This window comes from Epinephelus moara, chromosome 9, assembly GCF_006386435.1.
Source record: "Epinephelus moara isolate mb chromosome 9, YSFRI_EMoa_1.0, whole genome shotgun sequence".
Classification (NCBI taxonomy): domain Eukaryota; kingdom Metazoa; phylum Chordata; class Actinopteri; order Perciformes; family Serranidae; genus Epinephelus; species Epinephelus moara.
In genome coordinates this window covers 13262868-13286616 of record NC_065514.1, presented here as the reverse complement: position 1 = coordinate 13286616, position 23749 = coordinate 13262868, and the positions used below count along the sequence as shown (strand labels likewise).

At 39.7% G+C, this 23749-nt stretch overlaps 1 protein-coding gene across 10 annotated transcripts in view; it reads left to right on the top strand.

Moving 5' to 3' along the window:
* Window positions 1-23749, top strand: part of LOC126395245 (transcription factor 4-like) — a 314524-nt gene that overhangs the window by 226751 nt on the left and 64024 nt on the right. For all 10 annotated transcript variants that reach the window (XM_050052562.1, XM_050052563.1, XM_050052559.1 and 7 more), the window contains one exon: window positions 23042-23147. In XM_050052562.1, coding sequence (XP_049908519.1) covers window positions 23042-23147 — 106 coding nt within the window. The remainder of the gene's footprint in view (window positions 1-23041; window positions 23148-23749) is intronic.

The following is a 23749-nucleotide window of genomic DNA, read 5'->3' as shown; positions in this document are numbered from 1 at the left end:
GCAGCAGGTGAACAGTGTCTCAGTTCGTCACTCATTTCCTGCGGCAGCCATCTTAGCGTTTGGTTTGTTTTGGGTTGGCACGTGTGTCGGATGCTCCGGTTGCCATGTTACGTTGCCGTGGTGAATGAGACCCGGGCACCCGTCGCCAGCTTGCATCACCATGGCAACGGGATAGCTGTGACCCAGCATCCCACCAGCAGCCGTGCTCGCTGCTCCCCACTCTCCGTCTGCACCCTTCTTCAATAATTAACATGCCACGGCAGCCATCTTAGCTTTTGGCTCAGTTTAGGTGCCTGCCGGCGTGTTGCCTCGGCAACGGGGTCCCTGCGACCCAGCACTCTGGTGACGTTGGCCGTGTTGTAATGCTCCAACTTTCTGAGTTGGAATCCACAAATCTGATTCAATGCCGTGGCAGCCATCTTAGAGAAGGTGATGGAGACGATGAAGACAAACCAGGATCACACACACACATACACACACACATACAGAGCCATCCAAAATTTACCCACATATGTTTAGATAACATTTGATCACAGAGCAGTCCTGATTTATGATTGACAGTTGTTTGAATTTTTGAAAATATAAACTTTTCCGAGGTTATTTGTGTTCAGTCTTTCTCCATCTGTCAGTAGTTTGTTGTTTGCAGCAGCTCAGCAGGCCGGATGTCCTGTGTGTATCCAAGGTGACGCACACGTGTTCAGCTCATGACCTTCATGACTGTATATGTCATCAGTTTAATTTATTTACACAGTGATTATTTATTTATGAAGCATCATTTGGGAGAACAGGTTCAGTGTGGACGACCGCCAAGTTACAAAAGATCAAACAGAAAAACTGCATGAAAATTAAACACAGAAAACAATAAGGTAGAGAAATTGTCCTCAAACGCAACCAATAAATGAACCCCCTGCTCGAGGAGCTTTTCGATATATTTAATTAATCCCAGGTAAAATAAAAATCAGCATCAATTAATATAAAAGGAGTCCATTTAAATCCAATAAATATAAACAAGGAAGACAATAAATCATCTTTGAAAATGATCATCTTCTGTAAAGAGAAAAATAAATCCATAAATATTCATTGAAGTTACTCAAACTTACACAATGTGTGCGACGCGTAGTCACACACACACTTGCTGCCTCCTACACTCTTGTTCTCACCCTGACAGCTTGGCTGCCGCAGAGAGCAGAGGTCTCATTGGCCGCGTGCCCTGCAACGGGCGTTTTGATTGGCTGTCGGGCCGGCTGCCACCATGCCATCTGAGAGAACACGTTTGTATATGTGTGTGTGTTTGTGTGTCTGTGTGTCTGTGTGTGTGTGTGACGAGTATGTTTGTCACGGTGGCAGCAAACAACCAATCAAATTGCTTGACATGTCTCCTCTCTCTTTGTGTTTGTCTCTTCTTTTTGGGATTCTTTTCCTCCGTCTACGTCTTTGATGAACACCAGCAGGTGATGTCCTTTGGATTTATTTGCCTTTGTGGTAATGTGATAAAGGGCTCTTTGAAATCAAACCTGGCTCTGTCTCAGAGCAGTGACTCCCAACCTGGGGGTCAGGACCCCTCAAGAGTTCCCCAAGACAAACCTGAGGAGGCACAAGATGATTAAAGGGAGTAAAAACTTCAGTTACACAAAATACTTTTTATCTTTCTCTTCAATTTATGCATTTTCCTTGTGAAGCAGGAAGTACTTTTAGCTCTTTGGACCTGTCTAATTAATCAGTCTGAGAAGGACGAACTCTTTGGTTGAAGAACTTGCGAGGAGTTATGAGTAAGACTTACTTTGTTTCAAGGGCCCACGAACTAAAAAGTTGTGAACCACTTATTTAAAACAAATTGTACCATGATGAATGGCTATATTTCCTACTGGAGTAAATTATTTTCAGTGTAGTGCAAAGAAAGGTCCAGTCCAAGTGGTGATTGACATGTTGTTTGGATTTGCAAAGTCGTCAAAATGGAAGACCAGAACCAGATTAGGGTTCAAGGGTCGGTTTGTCTGAAGTCATTGTTTGCAGGACTTGCTTGCCACTGTTGCCCATGTGCTTGGTCTTGGTAGTAATTGTTGGGTCTCTGTAAATTAAAAGATGATGGTCTCGACCTGCTCAATATGAAGAATGTCCTGGGATAACTTCTGGTATGATTTGGCGACATATAAATATAATGGCTTGACAGGAAGCACACATTATGGTGGATCTGACATAATTTACCCAGAGGATGTGATTTCTTTCATAAATAGGTGTCCTGTACTGTGTCTTGTTCAAGGCAAGTTCATCTGACACCCATATCGGCAGGACCAAATCATTTCCAAAACAGTTAGGGGTAGGGCCCTCGCTAAAGGGAATCTCAGTTGCAGTGATGAGGATGAGGTTGTCTGTGGCTCTGCATCTAGACCCATGTTGTCCAGTCGCATCACAGGGTTGGCGGTTCAGTCCTTAATCTGTAGCAGAGCTTGGCGATATATTGATTATACCCAATGCATCATGTGGAATGTATAAAATATGTGTTTCACAAACACCGAGTATAATTTGTTGTGTGATGTTTTATAAGCCAGTGGCATGAGTGTGTCTTGCAGATATTATTAATATGTAAACTGGGGAGCTGTTAGTTTGTCTCACAGTGAATGAATTCTCACGTTTAATGGCGCCGCGGCAAACAGTTTAACTTTCTGCTAACTGCTAACAGCTAACTGCCGATCATAAGCTTCAAGTTCACAGCAAAAACATTAACACTTCAGGTCTGAGACAAGCTGGGTACTTCAGAATAAAAGCACCAGTGGGGTTCACTTCGAATTTTTTCATTACAACAGTAATTAATTTGACTTTGTTTTAACAGTATTTTATTTAACTTTATTATAGCAACACATGATTTAACTTTATTATAACAATTTGTGACTTAGTTTTATTATAGCAGTATTTTATTTAACTTTATTATAACGATATATGATGTAACTTCATAACAAAACATGATTTAACTTTATTGTAATGGTACTTGATTTAACTTTATTATAATACTTGATGTAACTTAATTCTAACAATGCATGATTTAACTTTATTATAACAATACATGATTTAACTTTATCACAGTAATGCTTGATTTAACTTTATTTTAACAATACTTGATTTAACTTAATTATAGTGATACATTGTTTAACTTTATTATAACAATGCATGATTTAACCTTTTATAACAATAGTTAATTTTTACTTTCTCATAACAAAACTTTATTAAAACAATAGTTGTGGGTTTTTTTTGTACTTTTAGTTAACTTTGTTGTAAAAGTCCCTTATTTAACTTCATAGTTTAGTATTTTAGTAGTCTGCAGTAGTTTAAAGGAAATTTTAGCATTAGTTATATATCGTGTATCCTAAAAGTAGCCTAAAAATATCGCAATATTATTCAATTCAGATCAATTCAGTATTGCTCAGCCCTGGTCCGTACACATGTTTAAGGAGTTCTTGAGCAAAACACTGATGTCTATGCCAGCAGTAGATGTACACACTCCCTGTGTGTGTTTGTGGGATAGTGTGTGTGTCTGTGTGTGTTTGAATCTATGATGGACAGTCCTCTATAGAAAATGTTCTCTCGCTGTGTCTCTCTGAAACTTAGAGATTGTCGTTAATTACTTCATCAATTGATTATTTATAAAAGCACTTAATGAGCTGTCAGACAGCCAACTGGCTCAACACCAACTCTTTACCTCTACCGTGTGTCTGTTTCATGTCGTCTCTCTTCCTCTTGTCTACCTTCCTGTTGTCTGCGGCAACAAAGGAAAATGCTTTCTTTCTTTCTTTCTTTCTTTCTTTCTTTCTTTCTTTCTTTCTTTCTTTCTCTTTCCCTTTGTCAGATTTTTTTTACTTGTTTCTTGGGGTGTCAAAATGTATTAAATTCTATTTATTACTATATATTAGGCTTTAAAGGTCATTAAATAGTCTTAAATTTGAATTTTTGAGGCCTTAATGGCCACAAAGATTTTATCTAATTTCATTTGAATTCATTTTTGTCAAAACGGGTCAAGCTCTCTAAACCTAATATTGTCTTTTTGCTTTATATGTGCATTTACCTGTTGGCAAAATTGGCAAAATTTGGTTAAAAAAATACCTTAAATAGATCATTAAAAGCATTACATTAGTGTCTGATACCTTAAGGAGTCTATATATCACATAGTGATAAAGCAGGTTTCAAATTTTCCATCAACCCTGCATCTGCCCTGCCATTGTGTCCTTGAGCAAGACACTGACCCCTCATCAGCTGCAGGTGCTTGACCTTTGACCTCTGACCTCCTAAGTGAAGTGGCAGGCGGAAAGAGAACACATTTTCCCACTGGAAATCAGCTGAGCTGCACACAAAGGACACACATACAGTGCACACACGTTTCTGTTTGTCCTCATCTGTTTCAGGCCAAACAGGAACAGACATGTTGGATAAAAAGATAATTTAGTCAGGATCGGGTTTTGAATTCTCTCACTGCTTGTTTTTGTTTTTCCATCCATGTTTCTTGAACAGGTTTGGAAATTTAAAAATAGACACTGTGATTTTTACAGCAGTTAGGGCTGGATCTATTTGTTGACCAGCAACTACTTAAGGAACACAGACAGCGAGGGTCCTCACTTGTAAATTAATACAGAGCTGTTTGTGCATCTGTCATCTTTTTAAGCCTCCATGTGTTTGTGTTTGTGTGTGTGTGCTTTATTTCCGTGCGTTTTCTGTGTCTTCGGCCTGTCACGACTGCGTGTTGGTTGAGGCGGCTCTCTCACTAACGATCGCTGGCAGTCGGCAGCATGTGGCAGTAATTAAATCAAAGGATATTGGTGAAAGAGAGACGGGGGGAAAACGCCTGCATGGTGACTATGCCAAAAAAAAAAAAAAAAACAGTCCTGGTGGTTGAAAGGAAAATGGGAGGCTAATAAAACGAGTGTGGAAGAGACTCGTAAAGATCCGTCACCTGTGGAGAAATGTTTTTGTTCTCTGGCCTGAAAACCTGCATGCAATCACACACGCACACACACACACACACACAGTTCACACAACCTGGTATACACACGCTCGCGAGGGTTCTCACGTGTGCCGACAGACGCGCACAAACCGCCTCGTTATTCACTTGCACAGATGGGGAAAGCATGCAAACACACACACACACACACACACACACACACATAAAGGTGGTACTCTGTGTGAACACATGTACACGCACATTTAAAATAGATTTGGAAGAAAGAGCTTTTATCTTTTAATTCAACAGGGGCAGATACATCTTATTACTACTATTATTATTATTAGTTATCAAGTTGACATTTTGGTTGATTTTTTTGGTTCTTTTTTTACGATTTATTTGACTTATTCTATAAAAATGGAAATCTTAATTTTAAGAGGCTGTTCTGAGACATTTTTGTCTTAAACCAGCCGCAAAAAAAGAGTTAAGTTATTTAATGCAGTTTCTTTTTGGCTGTTTTTGTTGGATGTGTGTTGGAATGTTTCCATTTCTGTGTGTGTTGATATCAAAAGTATGACATCATAAAAACTGTGGCCTTTACATGAAAGTAAGTAAAAGCCTGATGAGCTATTTTAACCAGCAAACAACCAACCAGGAAAATATAGGCATCTGCCCCCAGGCCCCGGACCCTTAGAGGGCCCAAAAGCCCTCAAAGGACCTCTAAGTCAGTATTTGATACAGAAAAATGACAGTATAACATCCACAATAGATGACTCGCATATGAATGAAACTGATAGGGACTGTCAATGCTGGATTTAAGGCCAATATCTGTAGATAAATGTCAGTTTACTTAAAAAGAAAAAATAAATAAATAAATTAACCTATTAACAATAAAGCTGTAAACTGTTAACTGCATATTAAAGGCTATGTTAAGTATTGGTTAACCTGGAGCCTATTTTCCCATGTTTTTGTGTCTAAGTGACTCATAGGAGCAACAATGTGACCAATCAGAGCATGTTCGCACCGTCTAATTTACGTCCATTAGAAGTGCTTGATTTTGCCATTGACATACTATATGGAAAGAACCTCTACAGAGATCGACCTTTTTGTCAAATCAAATCAAATCATTTATACAGCACATTTAAAAACAACCGCAGTTGACCAAAGTGCTGTAGAAAATAAAAGAATGACGCACAAATATATAGCAATATTTAGAATAACACCAGTGAGAACAATTATATACTTAAAAAAGATTATAAAATCCTAAAACCACTACAAACAACCAAAGGCCAATGAAAACATGTACCTTTTAAGATTTGTCTTGAAAGTGTCAGTGAAGGGGGAGCATTTGATTGGTAGCGGAAGGCTATCCCAAAGCTTTGGAGCAGCTACCACAAAGGTACGATCGCCCTTACCCATCAGCCTCGATCATGGGACAGTTAAAAGACATTGTTCTGAGGATCTAAGAGGTCGGGAGTTGGAGTAGGGGCAGAGAAGCTCAGCAATGTACTGGGTTGTCTGCCCATGTTTGGCCTTAAAAACAAATAAAAGAACCTTAAATTCAATCCTGTATTTGATAGGATGCTTTAAGTTTAACTAGAAAGAGCCTCGAAATCACCATTGCCATTTCCAACAGACTCCATTTACAGCAGCACCAAGGAAAGTCACTATCAAGATGCTCTTATATGCTGCTTCAGTAAAGGCATGTAGAAAATGACATTTTTTGATAATATATAATAAAAAAAGAATGGAAAGAAAATGAAATTTCATGGTGAGAATTTTATTAAAGACATTGCTGTCACTAAATGATATGTAAATATGTGTTTTTCATAGGATTAATGGTGATGAGAATACGCTGTGTGTGCGCTGTTATGGAGCCCTCTGTGCTCTGAAAAGCCGCAGTGCGATTCGTTATTTCCTTCCTCTGATGGGTATTTCTCCTCTCAGACACACACACACTCGGTCCCAGACCTCTGGCTATTTCCTGTGTCAGGGGGGACATTATAAAGCCACATTATGTTCACTATGAGCCTCCATATTCCCCCATCACTGAAATCATCCAGTGTGTGTGTGTGTGTGTGTGTGTAAATGTGTGTGAGAGAGATGAGAAGAGCCTACTCAATTTCCTGGGAAAGGAGATGCGAAAGGCTGTGATATTACACACACACATATACACACACACACTCAGTGGATTAGTAATGATGCGTTTCAGACACAGATCATCAGTCTGGATGAAACATGTGAAACACAAACAAACAGAACGTACAGATGAGCTGCGGTATTGATCAGGAATCTGTATCTGTATCCGTAGAAGTTTCATCCTGGAACGTCTTGTCACTTCTCTGTTGTGTCTTCTCTCTTTAAGTCCTGAAGAGTTGTGACGGTTCTCTTTTAAAGTCCTGATTGTCTCGAGCATTTTGTTGACTCCCAAATGGAGCTGGTCACATCAAAGACTGTGGTGTTGCTCCTGGGATTTGTTCTGCTGAGTTCCTAATTGATTCCAAACAGTTCGTCACTGTGAGTGTATCCTGCTGCTGGTTCTGAAAATGCTCCAATCAGGTCCAGATATAGAGTCCAGAACGTTCTGTCCCCTTTACAACGTTAACATTTATGTTAAATAGTGATAGAAAAATGGCGGATGAGATGGACACAGCCATTCAGGTTGTTGTAAATCCACATCCAGCAATAACAAGTCTCACATCAATCAGCATGTTAGAATGAATTAAGTCAATCCAAATTTTGTTTTGCTCCAAACTGAGATGAAATGTAAAGGCATTTTATATAAAATGTTGAATGACGTCTTGAAATAATTTCAAATGAGTCACAAACCAAAATTAAATCATTTAAAGGTCCAGCGTGTCAGATTTAGTGCCATCTAGTGGTAAGGCTGCAGATTGCAACCAACTAAAACTTGTCCTGTTTGCCATGCGTGTCGGAGAACTACAGTGGTGGATGTGAAAACATGAATGGCCCGATCTAGAGCCGGGGTTTGATTTGTCCTTTCTGGGTTACTGTAGAAAAATTGATATAGCATAGTATTGCAATATTTTACGTGGCAATATTGTATTGATACACAGAAGCCAAGTATCGATTTCTTAATCATATGAACTAATCATTTTGCAAATATGAATAACTCACTCAGTCTACAGCAGGAAATGGCACTGCTGGAAATTCACTGTACTTTAAAATAAGGTGGGTTTTTTTTTTACAAACTACTCACGTCTTCAGGTCTAATCCTTCTTACGTGAGGGTGTGTTGAAATTGATGGAGGGGGTGGGGTTAGATGGGTGGCTGCACATCAAAGTCAGGCAGTGTGATTGAGGTAGGCTTCACGCTATGAGACAAACACCCCTTTTTTGGGATGGATGGATGGATATGGAGATGTCAATGAAATGAAAAGAAAAGCTCAAGATAGTGAAAGTATTTAACATCTTTTCAGTTCTGACCAGCTGATATTAGTTTTAGTTAAACACACACACACACACACACACACACACTGTAACCTATATACAGTTACTGACACACTTGGTCTACTCTAAGACACATAGAACGAAACAGAATAGACACAGAGGGAAAACACACACACACGCACAGTCTTAGAGTTAATTCAGTGTAATTAGTGGTCAATTAAAGCGCTGTGACTTCACTGGCTGTCTGACTCTTTGATGTTGTGGCTCCTGGCGAGACCAGACGCCATCTTGAATTCATTTACAGGCCGCAGTGTAAACACGCCACACAACTGGACCGTCTGCTTCTTCTTCTCTTTTTCTGCTTCTTCTCTTGACTTTGTTTTTACTGATTTGTTTATTTTTCTTTAATTTGCAATTTCACTTTTTTTTTTCCTTTTGGTGCAGATGCTGCTTCTTGATCTCCTCGTTTTATTGGTGCTTGTTTAACTTATTAACTACTTGTTAGCTTTTTTCTTTTCCCTCTTATTCTTTTAATGTTTTTTTCTGCTTTTTCTTTTTTCTGATATCAATTTCTTTATCTTTCCTTTTTTATCCTCTTTGTTCCTTTCTTTACATTTCTCTAACTTTACTGAATATGCAGTGAAATAGCAAAAAATATAAATGTTCAGGGTGTATTTTCAATGGAAACTCACAGATTTTCTGATTTTTATTTTTGCTTTTTACTAGTTGTGGTTTGACTGGTTTTCTTCAGTTTCTTTGCTTCTGTATATTTTGTTTATAAATGACATTCACATGAATATCTTTGCATTAAATCACATTGTACTGTCTTTATATGAGCCTGAACAATATTTCCAACACTGACCGGACAATTGTCTGTTTATCTATTCTATAAAACGCTCTCCCATATTGTTTTTTGCCGACAGTTCTGCGCTTTGTGATTCAGGACTGTTACCAGCTCTATAAAATGAGTCATTTCAGGGTTTGAAGGCTCAAGTAAAAAACATACTCTGTGTCTGACCATATTTTCCTGGAAGCCATCATTGCTGGAGCTGAGTAAAAACATCAGCATCCTCGCTGTCGGTTTTGATGTTGAGCTGAAGCTTATTCAGCACTTTGACTCACTGAGGGTCACAGACTGCGGTCAATAACAGCTGAATATAAAAAAAAAAAAAAGGTCAGAAATCGATGAAAAGCTGTGAAATACGACGACGGTCATGTTGCAGCGCTGAATTGTTTGTGACTGAAGCTGAAGAGAGGAAGAGCTGCTAACTGGGTTACTGCTGGTGGAGAGAGAACCAGTAAATAATAGATAAACAGTCTGCTGCCTGTGAGAGGAGAGGAGAGGAGAGGAGAAGAGAGGAAAGGAAAGGAAAAGAGGGTGTATGAGGAAATGGGAGAGGAAAGGAAAGGAAAGGAGGGTATATGAGGAAACAGGAGAGGAGAGAACAAGACAGGAGAGGAGGGTATATGAGGAGACCGGAGAGTAGAGGAGATTTTTTAAAGAGAAAAGCAAAGGATTGGAAAGGAAAGGAGGAAAGGCAAGGCAAGGAAAGAATGGTATATGAGAAAACAGGAGAGGAGAGGGGAGGAAAGGAAAGGAAAGGAAAGGAAAGGAAAGGAAAGGAGGGTATATGAGGAAACAGAAGAGGAGAGGACAGGGGAGGAGAGGAAATGAAAGGAAAGGGAAGGAGGAAAGGCAAGGCAGGGAAAGAAGGGTATATGAGGAAACAGGAGAGGGGAGGACAGGGGAGGAAAGGACAGGAAAGGAAAGGAGGGTATATGAGGAAACAGAAGAGGAGAGGGCAGGGGATGAGAGGAAAGGAAAGGAAAGGAGGGTATATGAGGAAGCAGGAGAGGGGAAGACAGGAGAGGGGAGGAGAGGGTTTTTTAAAATAGAGGAAAGGAAAGGAGAGAAGGGTATATAAGGGGACAGTAGAGGGAAGGAGTGGAGAGGGGTTTTTTAAAGAGAGGAAAGGAAAGAAGGAGAGGAGACAAAATGAGAAGAGAAGAAGGAGGGAACAGGAGAGGTGAAAAAAAGGAGAGGAGAAAAGGAAACAGTAGAGTAAAGGAAAGGAGGGAACAAGAAACAGCAGAGGAAAGAAAGAGGAGAGTAGAGAAAGATACAGGAAAGGAGAGGAGGGAACAAGAGAGAAGATGGAACAGGGGACTAGAAAAGAGAAAACAAAGGAGAGGAGGAAAAAGCAGAGGAGAGGAGGAAACGAGGGGAGAGGAGGACACGGGAATGGATAGGAGAGAAAATGAGAGGAGAGTAAAGGAGGACACAAAAGGAGAGGAGAGGAGGAAATGGGAGAGGAGACAACAACAGAGGAGGGAACAAGAAAGGAGAGAAGAAAAGAGAGGAGAGGCGGAATAAAAGAAGAAGGAGAGTGCAGTGGATGGATAGATAAATCTATCATAAAAATTAATGTAAACTTAATTATGAAAGGAAAAGCATCATGAATTTGTGTGTGTGTGTGTGTGTGTGTGTGTGTGTGCGCGCGTTTGTGAGGAAGTCATGAATCGCCTTTTTTTCTCCTTGAAGTATTCTTCTGCATACACACACACACACACACACACACACACAGACACTTACATACTTGGGGCAATTTCTGTTTTTCCTGTTCTCACTTACACACTCTTCATTCTTTGGTCACACACACACTTTTTTAGTGCAAAAGAAATTCACAGTCGCTCACATGTGTCACACACCTCTCTTTCTCTCCCTCTCCGTCCGCCCCCCCGGTGTTTTCTGTCTGAGTAACTCGACCCCCCTTCAGTCACAGGTGCACCACGCTAACACACATCACACACACACACAGACACACACACACACACGCTGAGTCCACTTGTCTTCACATAGGGGGCTCTAATCAAGCCACAGGAAGCCTGAGCTCCACAGGGAGTGTGTGTATATATGTGTGTGTGCATGTGCATGTGTGTGTGTGTGTGTCTGTGTGTCTGTGTCTGTGTGTGTGTGTGCGTTCCGTTACAAGTGAGTTGAAGAATGCGTTTTGGTCCATGAAACTCACTGTGAGTGTGTGAAGGCTCTGGATGTTTTCAATTACACACGAGTATTTTTGCGTGTGTGTGTGTGTGTGTGTGTGTCTTAACATGAACTCTGTGTTTCCAGCATCACTTTCTATCACTCTTTGTCTGTGTCTCTTTTTTATAGATTGTTTTGTCTTTGGCTGTGATGATTTTTACAATTTAAAATATTTCCTTTTTTATTTTTCATTTTTCTTGCGTTTATTTTATTTATTTATTTATTTATTTATTTTAGATTTTTAAATTTTATCTTATTTATTTATTTTTTAATTATTTTTATTTTTATCTGTGTTTTGTTATTTTTTATTCTTTGTTTAATGTCTTATTTTTTCTATTTTTAATTCAAAACCTCCTTTTTTATTTCTCATTCTTTTTGTCTTTCTTTTATTTCTATTTGATTTTTTGATTTTTATATTTTTTTTATTCATTTTTGGGTTTTTTTTATCTATTTTCCCATTTTTTTTATTTTTAGCCATGTTTTTTGTTTGAATGTATTTTTTTTAATTCATTCTTTTAAACTCAAAATCTCCTTTTATTTCTCATTCTTTTTGTCTTTATTTTATTTTTTTTATATATTTTAGTTTGTTTTTAATAAATTCATTTTAAATTGTTTTTATTTTTATCTATTTTATTTTTTCATCTGTTATTTGTTTGAATGTCTTATTTTTTAATTCAAAATTTTATTTCTCATTCTTCTTGTCTTTTTCATTTCTGTTTTTTTCTTTTTTAATTTTAAGTTTTCTTTTATTTTTATTTATTTAATTGTTTTATTTTTTATTTATTTTCCCATTTATTGTTATTTTCATTCATATTGTTTTTTCAAGTGTCTTATTTTTCTTTGTTTTTTTTTGTCTGCATCGTCATTATGTGTTTCAAAATCCAAAGTCTCTTTCTTTAATTCATTTTCTGTCCCACCTGTCTCTCTAAATATTTTGTTCCCTGACTTCCTCTTGCTCTTTTTCTTTCTCTCTTTTCATATATTCCTGTCTTTATTTATGATGTACTTTTCCTTCCCCTGCTTCTTTCTTTCTTTACTCTCTGTATTTGTCTCCCTCTCTGTACTGCATCATATGGAGTCAATTAAGCAGCCATGCTCAAAACTGTGTGTGTGTGTGTGTGTGTGTGTGTGTGTGTGTGTGTGTACATCTGGTTCACATTAGTGCAATTGCAGGTTGGTAGAATAAAGGGCTCGGCTCGGAGGTGGTGGGTGGGATTTCCTTCCGCTTTCTCACACACACACACACACACACACACACACACACACACACACACACACATAGGCAGTTTTTCCCTCCATGTGTTTTGAATCAGGAACATAATTAACCTTCAGAGGATTCCGAGGCCGCGGCTCAGATCTCCACTATAAAAATACATCTAAAAAACAGAAACCCCCAAAATATGTTTGATCCGTCTGCGGCACGTTTGATTCGCTTTCCCACATCTGCCTCCGGACGGGCTTGGAGTGCAGCGGCATGAGTGGTAAACGGAGATGAAAAGCACGTCTACAGGTGGAGAGAGGTGGGGAATGAGACGGGAGTAGATAGATACAGTAGATGGATCGATGGATGTTGGTGACGATATCTGTGTCGCACTGTAAAGCAGCAAATTGTTGCTTTTGAGAAGCTGGAACCAAAGAATGTTTGACATGATACATGATTTATTATTTATTTAAAAATTGTTTGCATTGCATTGTATGTTGAGTTGAATACTTTCCTGTATTGTTTCTGCTTCCTGCGGTGCTGGACTGTTTGTGTGAAGGTGAATGAAGACGAGACGAAAGTGAAAGCAGCGTGTTAGAAATGAGAGAGGCAGAGGACGGAGAGGAGGAGGAGGGAGAGAGAAACAGAGAGAGGAGAAATTGGACAGGCACAGGTGCAGCCGACTGTGTATGTGTGTGTGTGTATTTTGGTATGTGTGTGTGAGTGTGTGTGTGTGTCTGTCAAGAGGTTTCGTGACTGCTCCTTTGAGTGTTCGCATTCCAGCACATCTGCTTTGGATGAAGTGTGGTAAACTCTGTGTGTGAGTGTGCGTGTGTGTGTGTGTGTGTGTGTGTGTGTGTGTGTGTGTAAGAGAGAGAGAGAGACAGAAGAGAAAACAAGACGGGAACAATTCCTTTATTGAGCGAAATACTGATTTTTTTTCTTGTTCCGTTTTCTGTCTGGCTCTCTGTCTGTGCAAGTGTGTGTATGAAGCTGTGTCAGTGACAAAGCTAAAAAGCAGAATTGTGTTTGTTGATATTTTAGCAAGCGCCTGGTCTTCCTTTCTTTTCCAAACTTGCTCGCTCTCTGGGTAGTTAGTTAATTTGTATGCCATTTGATCCGGAAGTGAAGCGTGATCCTGTTTGGATCATCTTTCTCAGCAATGCCAGGCTCCTTCCATCCAGAGATTTTGAGCCAGAAACATTTGTGCATCATGTTCTGCAACACAGAGTTGAGTTTTTGCAAATCATTGAAGGAAAACTTCACTCCGCCAGTGACCATTTGTATTTCAGTTACGCACCCTGCGTTACATTGAATTTGTGAATTATAGTATTCTTGCATATCTCCGATAATCGAAGAATCCAGAACAACCTGGTCTCACTCCAAAGTCGTCAAAATCCGGCACTTGGGCAGTGACTTGCGTCGTCAGACACTGATGCAAACTAGCCAGCGTCAGCTAACAGGAAACAAATTTAATATGGGCAATACTAAGATATCAACATATAACATGTGGGGCTAAACTTGCCTCAATCCAATAGAAGTTATGAGGGCGAAAATGTTAGCATAACAATAGCAAATCAAGACCAACCTGGTTTTACTCCAGAGTTGCCAAAATCTGGTGCTTGGGCAGTGATTTACTGTATCAGACACTGACAAGAAAAGCCGTCCTTTAACATCAGCATGATATGCAGCTGATTGCTGTTATAGTTTAATAGCGCTCGATGGTGTCAGGAGGGAATGTGGCAGGACAGGAACAAAAGTTAAGGTGGCGAAAGTCTGAGTAGGGTGAGTGGGAGGGGTGATGGATGAGTCCAACGAACACTGACTTTCACCTGGGAGAGTGGTGTTTGTGTCCTGTAAGATTCTAAAGCCAACCCCTGTTCTTTTTTTCTAAATCTAACCATGTGCGTTAGTCGTTGGAGGAAAACAAACATTTGCGTTGTTGTTGTACTGACGTAATGCGTTTATTTTCAAGGAGACAGTATTTAAACTGTAAATTTCCTGTGAAAACAGAAGTGTATCTTGAAAGAAGACAATGTATGTAACAGCCAGAACATGGCGTCCCAGAACATCAACAACCAACGCAGCCAGGGTACTTTTCACGTCAAGAATGTGTTCTCCAAAAACTGGGGAAAATTTTGACAAATTTAAATCATAGGGGTCCATACAACTCATGCAGTATAATCCAAGTCTTATTTATCCAGTTGTACGCTCAGTATTTCCCAAACAGCAGCCCTTCCTGTCTCTTAATGGTCTCTGTAAAGCCAGACTCCATTGACAAAAACAGTAATTTTACCTTGCTGAACATGGGAGCTGTTGGTCTACCACTGCTGGTCTACCACTAACTGATCGAGGCAGTGGTAGACCAACAGATCTCATGTTCAGCGAGGTAAAATTACTGTTTTTTGTCAATGGAGTCCTGCTTTCCGTTCAGTTCTGCGTCAGGAAGTTCTGTCTGTTTGGGTTAGTTGCTCAGAAGTACTGAGCATACAACTGGATAAATGAGACTTGGATTATACTGCACAAGTTGCGTGAGAGTTTGTAAATGGGTATTTCAATATTATTAATATTCATTCATATATTTTCCACAACCAATTATCCTGTTGGGGGTCGCGAGGGGCTGGAGCCAGTAGGGCAATTAGTTGCCAAATTTGCTTATCTGCTTCAGTGATGGTATTTTATCTTTATTTTTTGTTCTTTGTATTTTCTTAAAATTGCCTCATTTTATTTGCTTGAATTCTGCATTGTTTTAAATAGAGGATCAATTCATCAACAGTTTTCTCAGTTTTTTGGATTCTTCATTCACTAGAGGCATGCAAGAAAGGTTTTCATCAGGATTTCAGTGTAACAGGGGCTGAGTAACGGATATTCAAATGATCATCTGGGAGTTGAAGTATTCCTTTGATTGAGATGTGCAATATGGAAACAACTTGTTCAGCCACAAAATCACAGTTTTGACCACTTTAATTGAGACATTGACATGTCATTCATGTCAAAAACAAAATATTTTTAGGCTCATCTTGACGACAGAATGTGTGTCTCGAAGTTTAGTAAGGTCAGAAGTACCGTGGAAGAAGAGCAGGAGGAGCTTCTCTTCTTCCTGCTCCTCTCTTTCTGTCAGAGCTGAGGAGCTGCCGGAGAAGGAGAGGCAGAGAGGTTGAACAGATGCTCCCCACATTTGGAGACAATAACGGAGAGAAGAAGCATCAAACACCAAACAAAGACAAAAAGCCTCCTTTTTCTTCCTTTTCTTTACTCTCTCTCCATTTTTCTCTCTTTTGTTTCCGTTTACTGTCTTTTTATCCTCGTCCAACTTTCAGCATCTCGCTTTGTTCCTTTTTATTATTTTTCCATTCTTTTTTCAGGCTCTCTCTAGCTGGACGCCTTCAGGGCCCAGCAGCAGTACCACCACTGTCAACAAGTGAGAACTGAAACACTGCAGAGAAAATAAAGTTTCTGGTCTCGTCTTTTTTAATGTTGTGTTGATCCTTGAACATAATTTGCTCTCTTTTTCTCACTTAATTAGTTTCTAGTTGTTCTTCTGTTTGCTGATTTTTTTCTGTTTTATAGATGTGGTGCAAATTTATCCTCTTTGAGTTTATGCTTTTCGGGTTTTGTGGTTGTTGATAAGCAGTTTAAAGATGTAAGTTTCGGCCCGTTAAATGTTTTTCTGGCCGTTTCTTATGATACTAATTTTACTTTCGAGATAGAGTATGGAACACAATCTTCCAGAAAACATTTACAGGTGTTGGATCAAAATAGAACCTTAATTGTATTGAGAGCTAACAGAACAGTGTGTGTAGTACGTCTAACTTTGTTTCTCTAATTAAAGTCCAGCTGCTGTTTCGGTTGTTTGTACCTGTGGGTTAGGTCAGTGAGTTGCACAGCTGGTTGCTCTTTCTGTGTGTGTCTGTGTGTGTTTTGTTGGCTCCATGAGGAATCAGTTTTCAGTGGAATGTGCCTTTATATTGTCTTCGTGTTGCCGGGGGCGACACAGAGCAAAGCTTTGATGCAATCTGTGATGTTCTCTCCCAATCCGTTAAACGTCATGGCGCGGCAGGAGGTTACACAACCGCTTCTACTGGATTCTATCAGGGTTTCTACTGTGGTGCAGATGATGGTTTTACACAACAGGCTGCACTGGTTCCTATTAGGAGGATCTGTCATTGTTCTGGAAAACAATAGGTTTAACTGGTTTGTATTAGGGTTCTAGGCAGGGAATTGGTTCTACTGGTTTCTATCAGGGGTCTGCTGTAATACCATAACTCTCTGGTTTGACTTGTTTCTATTGTATAGGACTAATTCTTTCTACTGTGTTTCTATCATTGCATAGAAAACTGATTTGACTGGTTTTGATTGTTTCAATATAACAATATAAACCAGTAAAACCACTTGTGTAGAACTCTGATCTGGAACAAAGTAGAAACAGAACAGACGCTGCTCACGTTTTGGTCCCTATGTGGTAGAGAACTGATTCCATTGGTTTCTATTATGGTGCAGTGTCACTGTTCTATTGTCTCTCTGTTGTGGTACAAAGACTTGGGACAGGTTGGACAAAGCACCTTAAGTTTTCTCCTTAAGTATGATGCTTAAGGCTTAATTTCTCCTAAGATGAGGGAACTCATTTACCATAGTAGAACGTTTGACTGCTTCATATAGTAATACAGAGATGGTTCCATTGAGTTCTAATGTGTTTCTGTTATCACACAGAGAACTTGTTTAACTGGTTCAAATGTATCTCCTATTACAGAACCAATCCATCTTATTTCCATTGTGTTTCTATTATGGTACAGATCATAATTTTACCCAACTACTTCCACTGATTTCTATTGTGTTTCCATGACAGAATGGGTTTGACTGTTTTTTTCATTGACCCTGTTTACACTTGGTTTTATGATGTGTCTCAGTTATCTGATCCCATGCGGATAGCTGAGACACATCGTAGATCACGTCTGTGTCTATCATACTTGCCAGCTGACCACTTGTGTTCAGATTTTGTTGCTGTATACGTCACTTACGCTGGAAGGTCAAAGGGTTCCTCTCATAGTTATTAAACCCGGACTCTCACCAGTCATGTCAGCGGTTGTTTCGGTACAGCTGGAGGTATTGCTGTCAACAGAATTCAAAACATCTCGTTCCATAGTGCATAGCGGGTAGTCACGCAGGTTATCGAACGTTGACATGCTGCCATTGTCCTGTTTTACACCCGGTATTAACATGTATCTTGGTCTGATCCGATCAGAAGTCGACAGCACTAAATACACGTGTAAGCAACCAACAAAACACATTGTGATTCGATCACTCAAGCCACTTGCCAAGATGGTCTGGGATACATTTGATCAGATATTTTTTGTTGTGTATGTGCTAATGCGTCCTGAGGACTATGTCACCAGTGCAGGATGTGGTGGTTGTTTTGGTGACAGCATGCTAAGGCTCTACAACTTGCCCATTTTACAAAGAGTTGGACAAAGTGTTGGGTGACGGTCCATCATGTTGCTGACAGCGATATCTCCTGCTGAACCAACACAACCAAGCACCTAGCAAGAATGTGGATGTCATAAATCTGCACAGCCCCCCTCGACCTTCTAAGTGATGTAGGTAGTAACAAAATCTGCACACAAGTGGTCAGCTGGTGATACATGATCGACACAAGTGTGAACAGCGATTTGTCTCTGCTGTCTACTTTTGTTCAGATCATCAAAACGCACGTTAATACCAGGTGTAAGCAGGGTCACCATCACGTAATGCATTGCATCAGGATTCATCAATGGTTACACTACAAAAGACATGTGATCAAATGTGTCCAGACCACCTCAGCAAGTAGTTTGAGTGATTGGATCTCAATGCGTCTCGGTGGTCATTTACAGTTGTATTTAGAGCTGTCTGCTTGTGATCGGACAGAGTCATTGGCACATAACAACCACTTTGCAAAAGTAGTTCTACATCTGTATGTTTTTCGATACATACATAGGGAACTGGTTCAATGTGGCTCCTAAACCGCACAAAACTGGTTCCAATGGTTTCTGCTGTGGCACTGAAAACTTATCGGACTAATTTCTGTTCTGTTTCTACTGTGATTCAGATCAAGATTTTACATAACTGGTCAGATTGGTTTCTTTTATGACTGTTGTGGCACAGAGATGTGGTTTGGCTGTTTGTGCTTTACATCAGGGCACAGAATTAACTCCCACACCTGGTTTGACTGGTTTCGGTTCTGTTTCCATTGACGTAAAAATCCCAATATTCTCAACCAGCTCTACAGGGATTAAAGCAGGCAGTAACTATTAAACATGAGGAAGTGTACAAGGTTCTGAGACATGTTGTGGAAAATAGCTGCATGTGAAGGTTATTGATCGGACGTCATTGGCCTCTATTGTGGCTCTCATTATTTTTCTCTGGTTTTCGGTTTCCAAGTTGTCAGTGAAATGACAACACCGTCAAGGGTGTTTCTGATTGGCTCGAGGTCAGCCCGCTAACTGTGGGAATACTGATACTGCCGAGTGTGTGAGTGTGTTTTACAGACTGCAGGAAGTGAGGTTGTTATTGTGTCTCTCTACATTCCTCAGATTTGAACACACTGCACCTGTTCCTGTCTGTCTATAACACACACATAAGCACACACACACACACACACGTACATAAACACACATGCACGGGGAGGCATTCACACACAAATCACAGCCTTTCGTCACCAGTCGAACAACACATTCAATGGGAAAAAATGCGTGCACGACGTGAGACATAAATCTAAATATTTTCAACAGGAACAACACAAGCATGTGTGTGTGTGTGTGTGTGTGAATTTTGTTGTACAGGCTTTGGGTCAATAAATGTGGTTTTATCATCAGAGCACAAACTCAGTTCTCAGAGGGGAAGAGGAGGAGGAGGAGGAAGTTTGAGGGGATTTTAGTTGGGCTCTAATGACATCTACAGACACTGTGTGTGTGTGTGTGTGTGTGTGTGTGTGTGTGTGTGTGTGTGTGTGTGTGTGTTTGTGTGTATGTGTGTGTGTGTGCGGATACTAAAGGATTTGGATCCTTAAAACTTCTGCAAGGTGCATTGTGGGAAGGTATCCGCATCTCCAAGCTGATTAGCTTCTCTTAGCACTTAACATTAGTGTATTTAAGATTGTGAATTTGTGTGTGTGCGTGTGCGCATGTGAGTATGTGTGTGTGGGTGGATGGGTGGGTGTTTCCTGACCTCAGTCTTTCATTCCCACAGTTCCCAGTGTTCCTTGCTACTCAGATATCCTGATTGTTGTGGTATTTGTTGCTGTCTCTGTGTCTTCCCGTGAGCCATGGTTCTCAGGAAGTAAACGCAGTCGACACCAGGCTATTCTCTGGAACTGAGCAGTTAACTGTCTGCAACAAAACACTGTGTACTTGATTTTGGTGATCATCTTTAGGCAGCTATTGGCCAAAACGTACTGGAGTTGTGTAATCCATCAGATTAAACATCAAATCTGATTTAATTACATGGTAATGCAGTTAAAGTACATATTAATTCGGAATGTTGGCGTCCCTTTCCATCCCATACATGTATGGAAACTAAAGGATGTCTCAAAGCTCAGCAACCCTATTGGATGATACCAGTGAGGGGTTTTTTTTCTACAATGTCACATATGGCAACTATGATGAGGTAAAGCTTAGGAAAATGTCATGGTTATGGCAAACTATGGTTACAGAGATCACACCTGAACCTGAACACACCTAACCAGGATGTTGTGTGTGTGATCAGAAATAAAAGAAGTAGTGGCTGTTTATCAATTTGGATTGTTTTGGTGTGAGTTGGTGTGAGATTGTTGGAGATATCGGCTCTGTAGGTGTCTGCCTTCTCTCCAGTATAATGGAACAAGATGTCACTCAGCTTGTCGTGCTCAAAACGCCAAAAAAATAACATCTGTAAAACTCAACAGTGATGTCTCTTTCCAGAAACCATGATCCGGTTACTCAAGATAATCCACAGACCTTGTTGTGAGCAGTTTCATGTTGGAACTATTTTCTTTCTACTGAAATACACCTGCCAACTGTATCACCGTGCAGAAGGAAGCGTGCATTTACTGCTAGCTCGCTAGCATCACTGAGCTAGCTAAAGTTACAGCTTATCCTAGGAAGAAGCCGTTAATGTTATGTCTTGCACTATCACGAGCATGGGCCTCTCATCCATGAGTAGATGCACTCTTCCTTCTGCATAGTGATACAGCAGCTGTTTTTCAGCAGACAGAAAATATTTCCAACATGAAACTGCTCACAACAAGGTCTGTGGAAGCAAGTGCAGCGATTGTAAACCAGCTTAGACTGTAATTCTTCCTCCAACCATTTGCACGCCCAGCTTTTTGCTGCAGAAAAAAAGGTATGAAGCACAGATTGAGTGTTAAAGTTGCGAGAGTCTCTCAGATTCCTTCTGTAATTCTCTGTATGGACACGTGTCCTGAAGATCTTTCACCTTTAAGGATACGGGATAGTAGCGCAAAGGAAATCAGATTTTTTTTCCTCGCTCAGAAGTAAGGCTGAAAGATTGAGCGGAGAAACATGCTTTTAGTGATCTGAAAAAAGGTCAGTTTTTCGTTTGACAGAAACAGTTTGAGGCTGTTTTCTGTTTTTAATCATTTCTCTCAGGGAGTGTGGGAAGTGAGATGATGTTTTTTATAATGCCCCCAAGTGTTGTTTTTTTCTTCCATCTTTTTCTTTTATTTCTTCTGTCTGTGTTTTATCATCAGATTTTCTCTTTACGACATCTGTGTTCCATCCGTATGCAAATGCTCTAAAGTTAACAAAGCAGCCCATGTCTTTTTTAGGGGATCGAGGTAGATTAGGTGTAGCTGTGGCGGAGCGGGTCTTTCATTTTGATGTGAGTCAGTGGGGGAGACAGAGAGAGGGAAGAGCGCTTTCAACAGCTGTTCCAGGGTTTGCGTCATGCGGCGCAAGCTCGCGTCATGGCTGAGTGTTCGCACGCTATGCACACACACACACACACACACATACACACACAGAGGCATGCTGTGGGGACCCCCAGTCGAAGGCATGACCAAACACAGGCATTGTGTTCTCATGCAGCCGCTGTGTTGCTGAGGAAGAACGTCACCTGTTTTGAGTGATGACAGGCTGCTGGTTCTGCTCGCAGTCTCACGTTTTACTGCATGTTTGCTGCATGACTGCTGCGCTGCTGCCCCTCCGAGACGAGTCTCGCACAAAGTCACCGCTTTGTTCCTCTTTTAGTCATCAAATTACTCTGAATGAGAGGAGAGACGAGGAAAAATTAGTCAGAAAATATGTCATTAGTCTTTAGTACGCGTTGAAGCATAAGTGGTGGGCACTGGAGATGCTGTCGATGCGGTTACCATGGTCACCATTGTAGATTTAATGTTTTCAGTAGTATGGTTTGACAGAGTTTAAGTGTGCAGTGAATTTAGTTTTGCAAAGTAAAGGAAAAAAGTTTTCAAATGTTATATGCTATATATATGTGTGTGTGTGTGTGTGTGTGTGTGTGTGTGTGTGTAAAGATTATGTTTAAATATTGTTTTTTAAAGAAGAAAATAAATTAAAATAAGCTGAAATATTCATAGATTTTTTTTATATTAATATACATAGGATATACTATATATCTTAGGTTGAAAAAAAATTAAACATATATATTTTCAACTTTTTCTTTTTAGAAGCATAAAATTATTCATCTAAAAATTATGAAATATATGTAAAATAATTTTTCCTCTTTTTAAAGAAATAAAAAAATGTAATTTGTATTATTTAGAAAGTGTAAAACAAAACAATTTACAAACTTTATTTACATAGCTTTGCTAGGTTAGAAAATAAAAATAATTTATTAAAAGTGTGTGCAGGTTAAAAATAGCAGTGTATATATCAGAGAAGTTTTTATCTTTTTTTTTTTTTCTTTTGAAAAAAGGTTAACTTAAAAAAAAAATACAGCATCACAAAAAGTTCTAGGCTTCATTAAAAAAAAATTAAAGTGTACAAACTTGCCACCTAATATAAGCTTGTTTTATAAATAAGCTAAATAAGCACATTTTGTACAAAATAAAAGTAAATCTATTCAATATAATCTTTTAAACTTTTTTTAAAATAAATGTTATAAGTTTAAAACCAGTGTTCTTTATTTTTTTGGCAACCAAAATATGTGTGTATTATTGACAAACTGATATTAGTAATAGAGCAGAGCAGATTTCTTTTAGTTTGAAAAGAAAAAGCAACGAGCAGTCACCGCTCAGGAAGTGTGTTCTTGCAATCAGGTGAAGGAAGGGGGTGATGTTGACGTCTGAGTTAACGAGAGAAGTGTCAGTCATCTGTTCAAACCTATTTGAGATGACGTCCGTCTGAAGCTAAGCCTCAGCCCGCTGAGCCTCAACTTGTGTTTGGCTGCGAGCTTTTGATGTGAACAAGTTGTTTTTTGATCAGAGCGCAGACTCCTGAGTGACGATGTGTGTTTCTGTGTTTGTGTTGCAGGTGTACGCTCCGTCTGCCAGTACAGCAGACTACAACAGGGACTCACCGGGTTATCCCTCCTCCAAACCTCCCAGCGCTGGCTTCCCAAGCTCATTCTTCATGCCAGGTACTCATGCATGCACACACACACACACACACACACACAGATCCGTCCCATTCCTGAGCTCAATGTGGATACTGGATCACAAACGATGTGAAAGATGTTCTCATTCCAAAATCCTCTAAAGATTTGAGTCGTACATTTTATTTGTTATTAGAACAGCTACCCAGATATGGTATTTGTCTATTGCTGGAGCGAACAATAAAGACAAGGTTTTTGCTTGCAAACTTTGAGACTGATGTGAACGCTGCTTTCACATTAAACATGAAGGTGCGACACTGCGCAGAACAACACCTTTACTTTGGCCTTAGTGTGTGGCTGTGTTCTCCTGATGTGCAAAACACGTGTCTAACAGCATTCATTGACAGGGAGTAGAAGTCAGGAGAGTTAATTTTGTACATCTCTGAACTTCAGGAGATATGTACTCTTGTAACTGTGGACTCAAAAAACAGCACGCACATCCAAAAATGATAAATACTTGGGGCTGGACAGAAGAACAAATACAAAGATACAAAAACAGGTCCCAGCACCAGAAACTGCTCCATTTGGAAATATAATTGTATCACCACATGTGACGTTTTGGGCACCAGCCCTTCATCAGACATGAA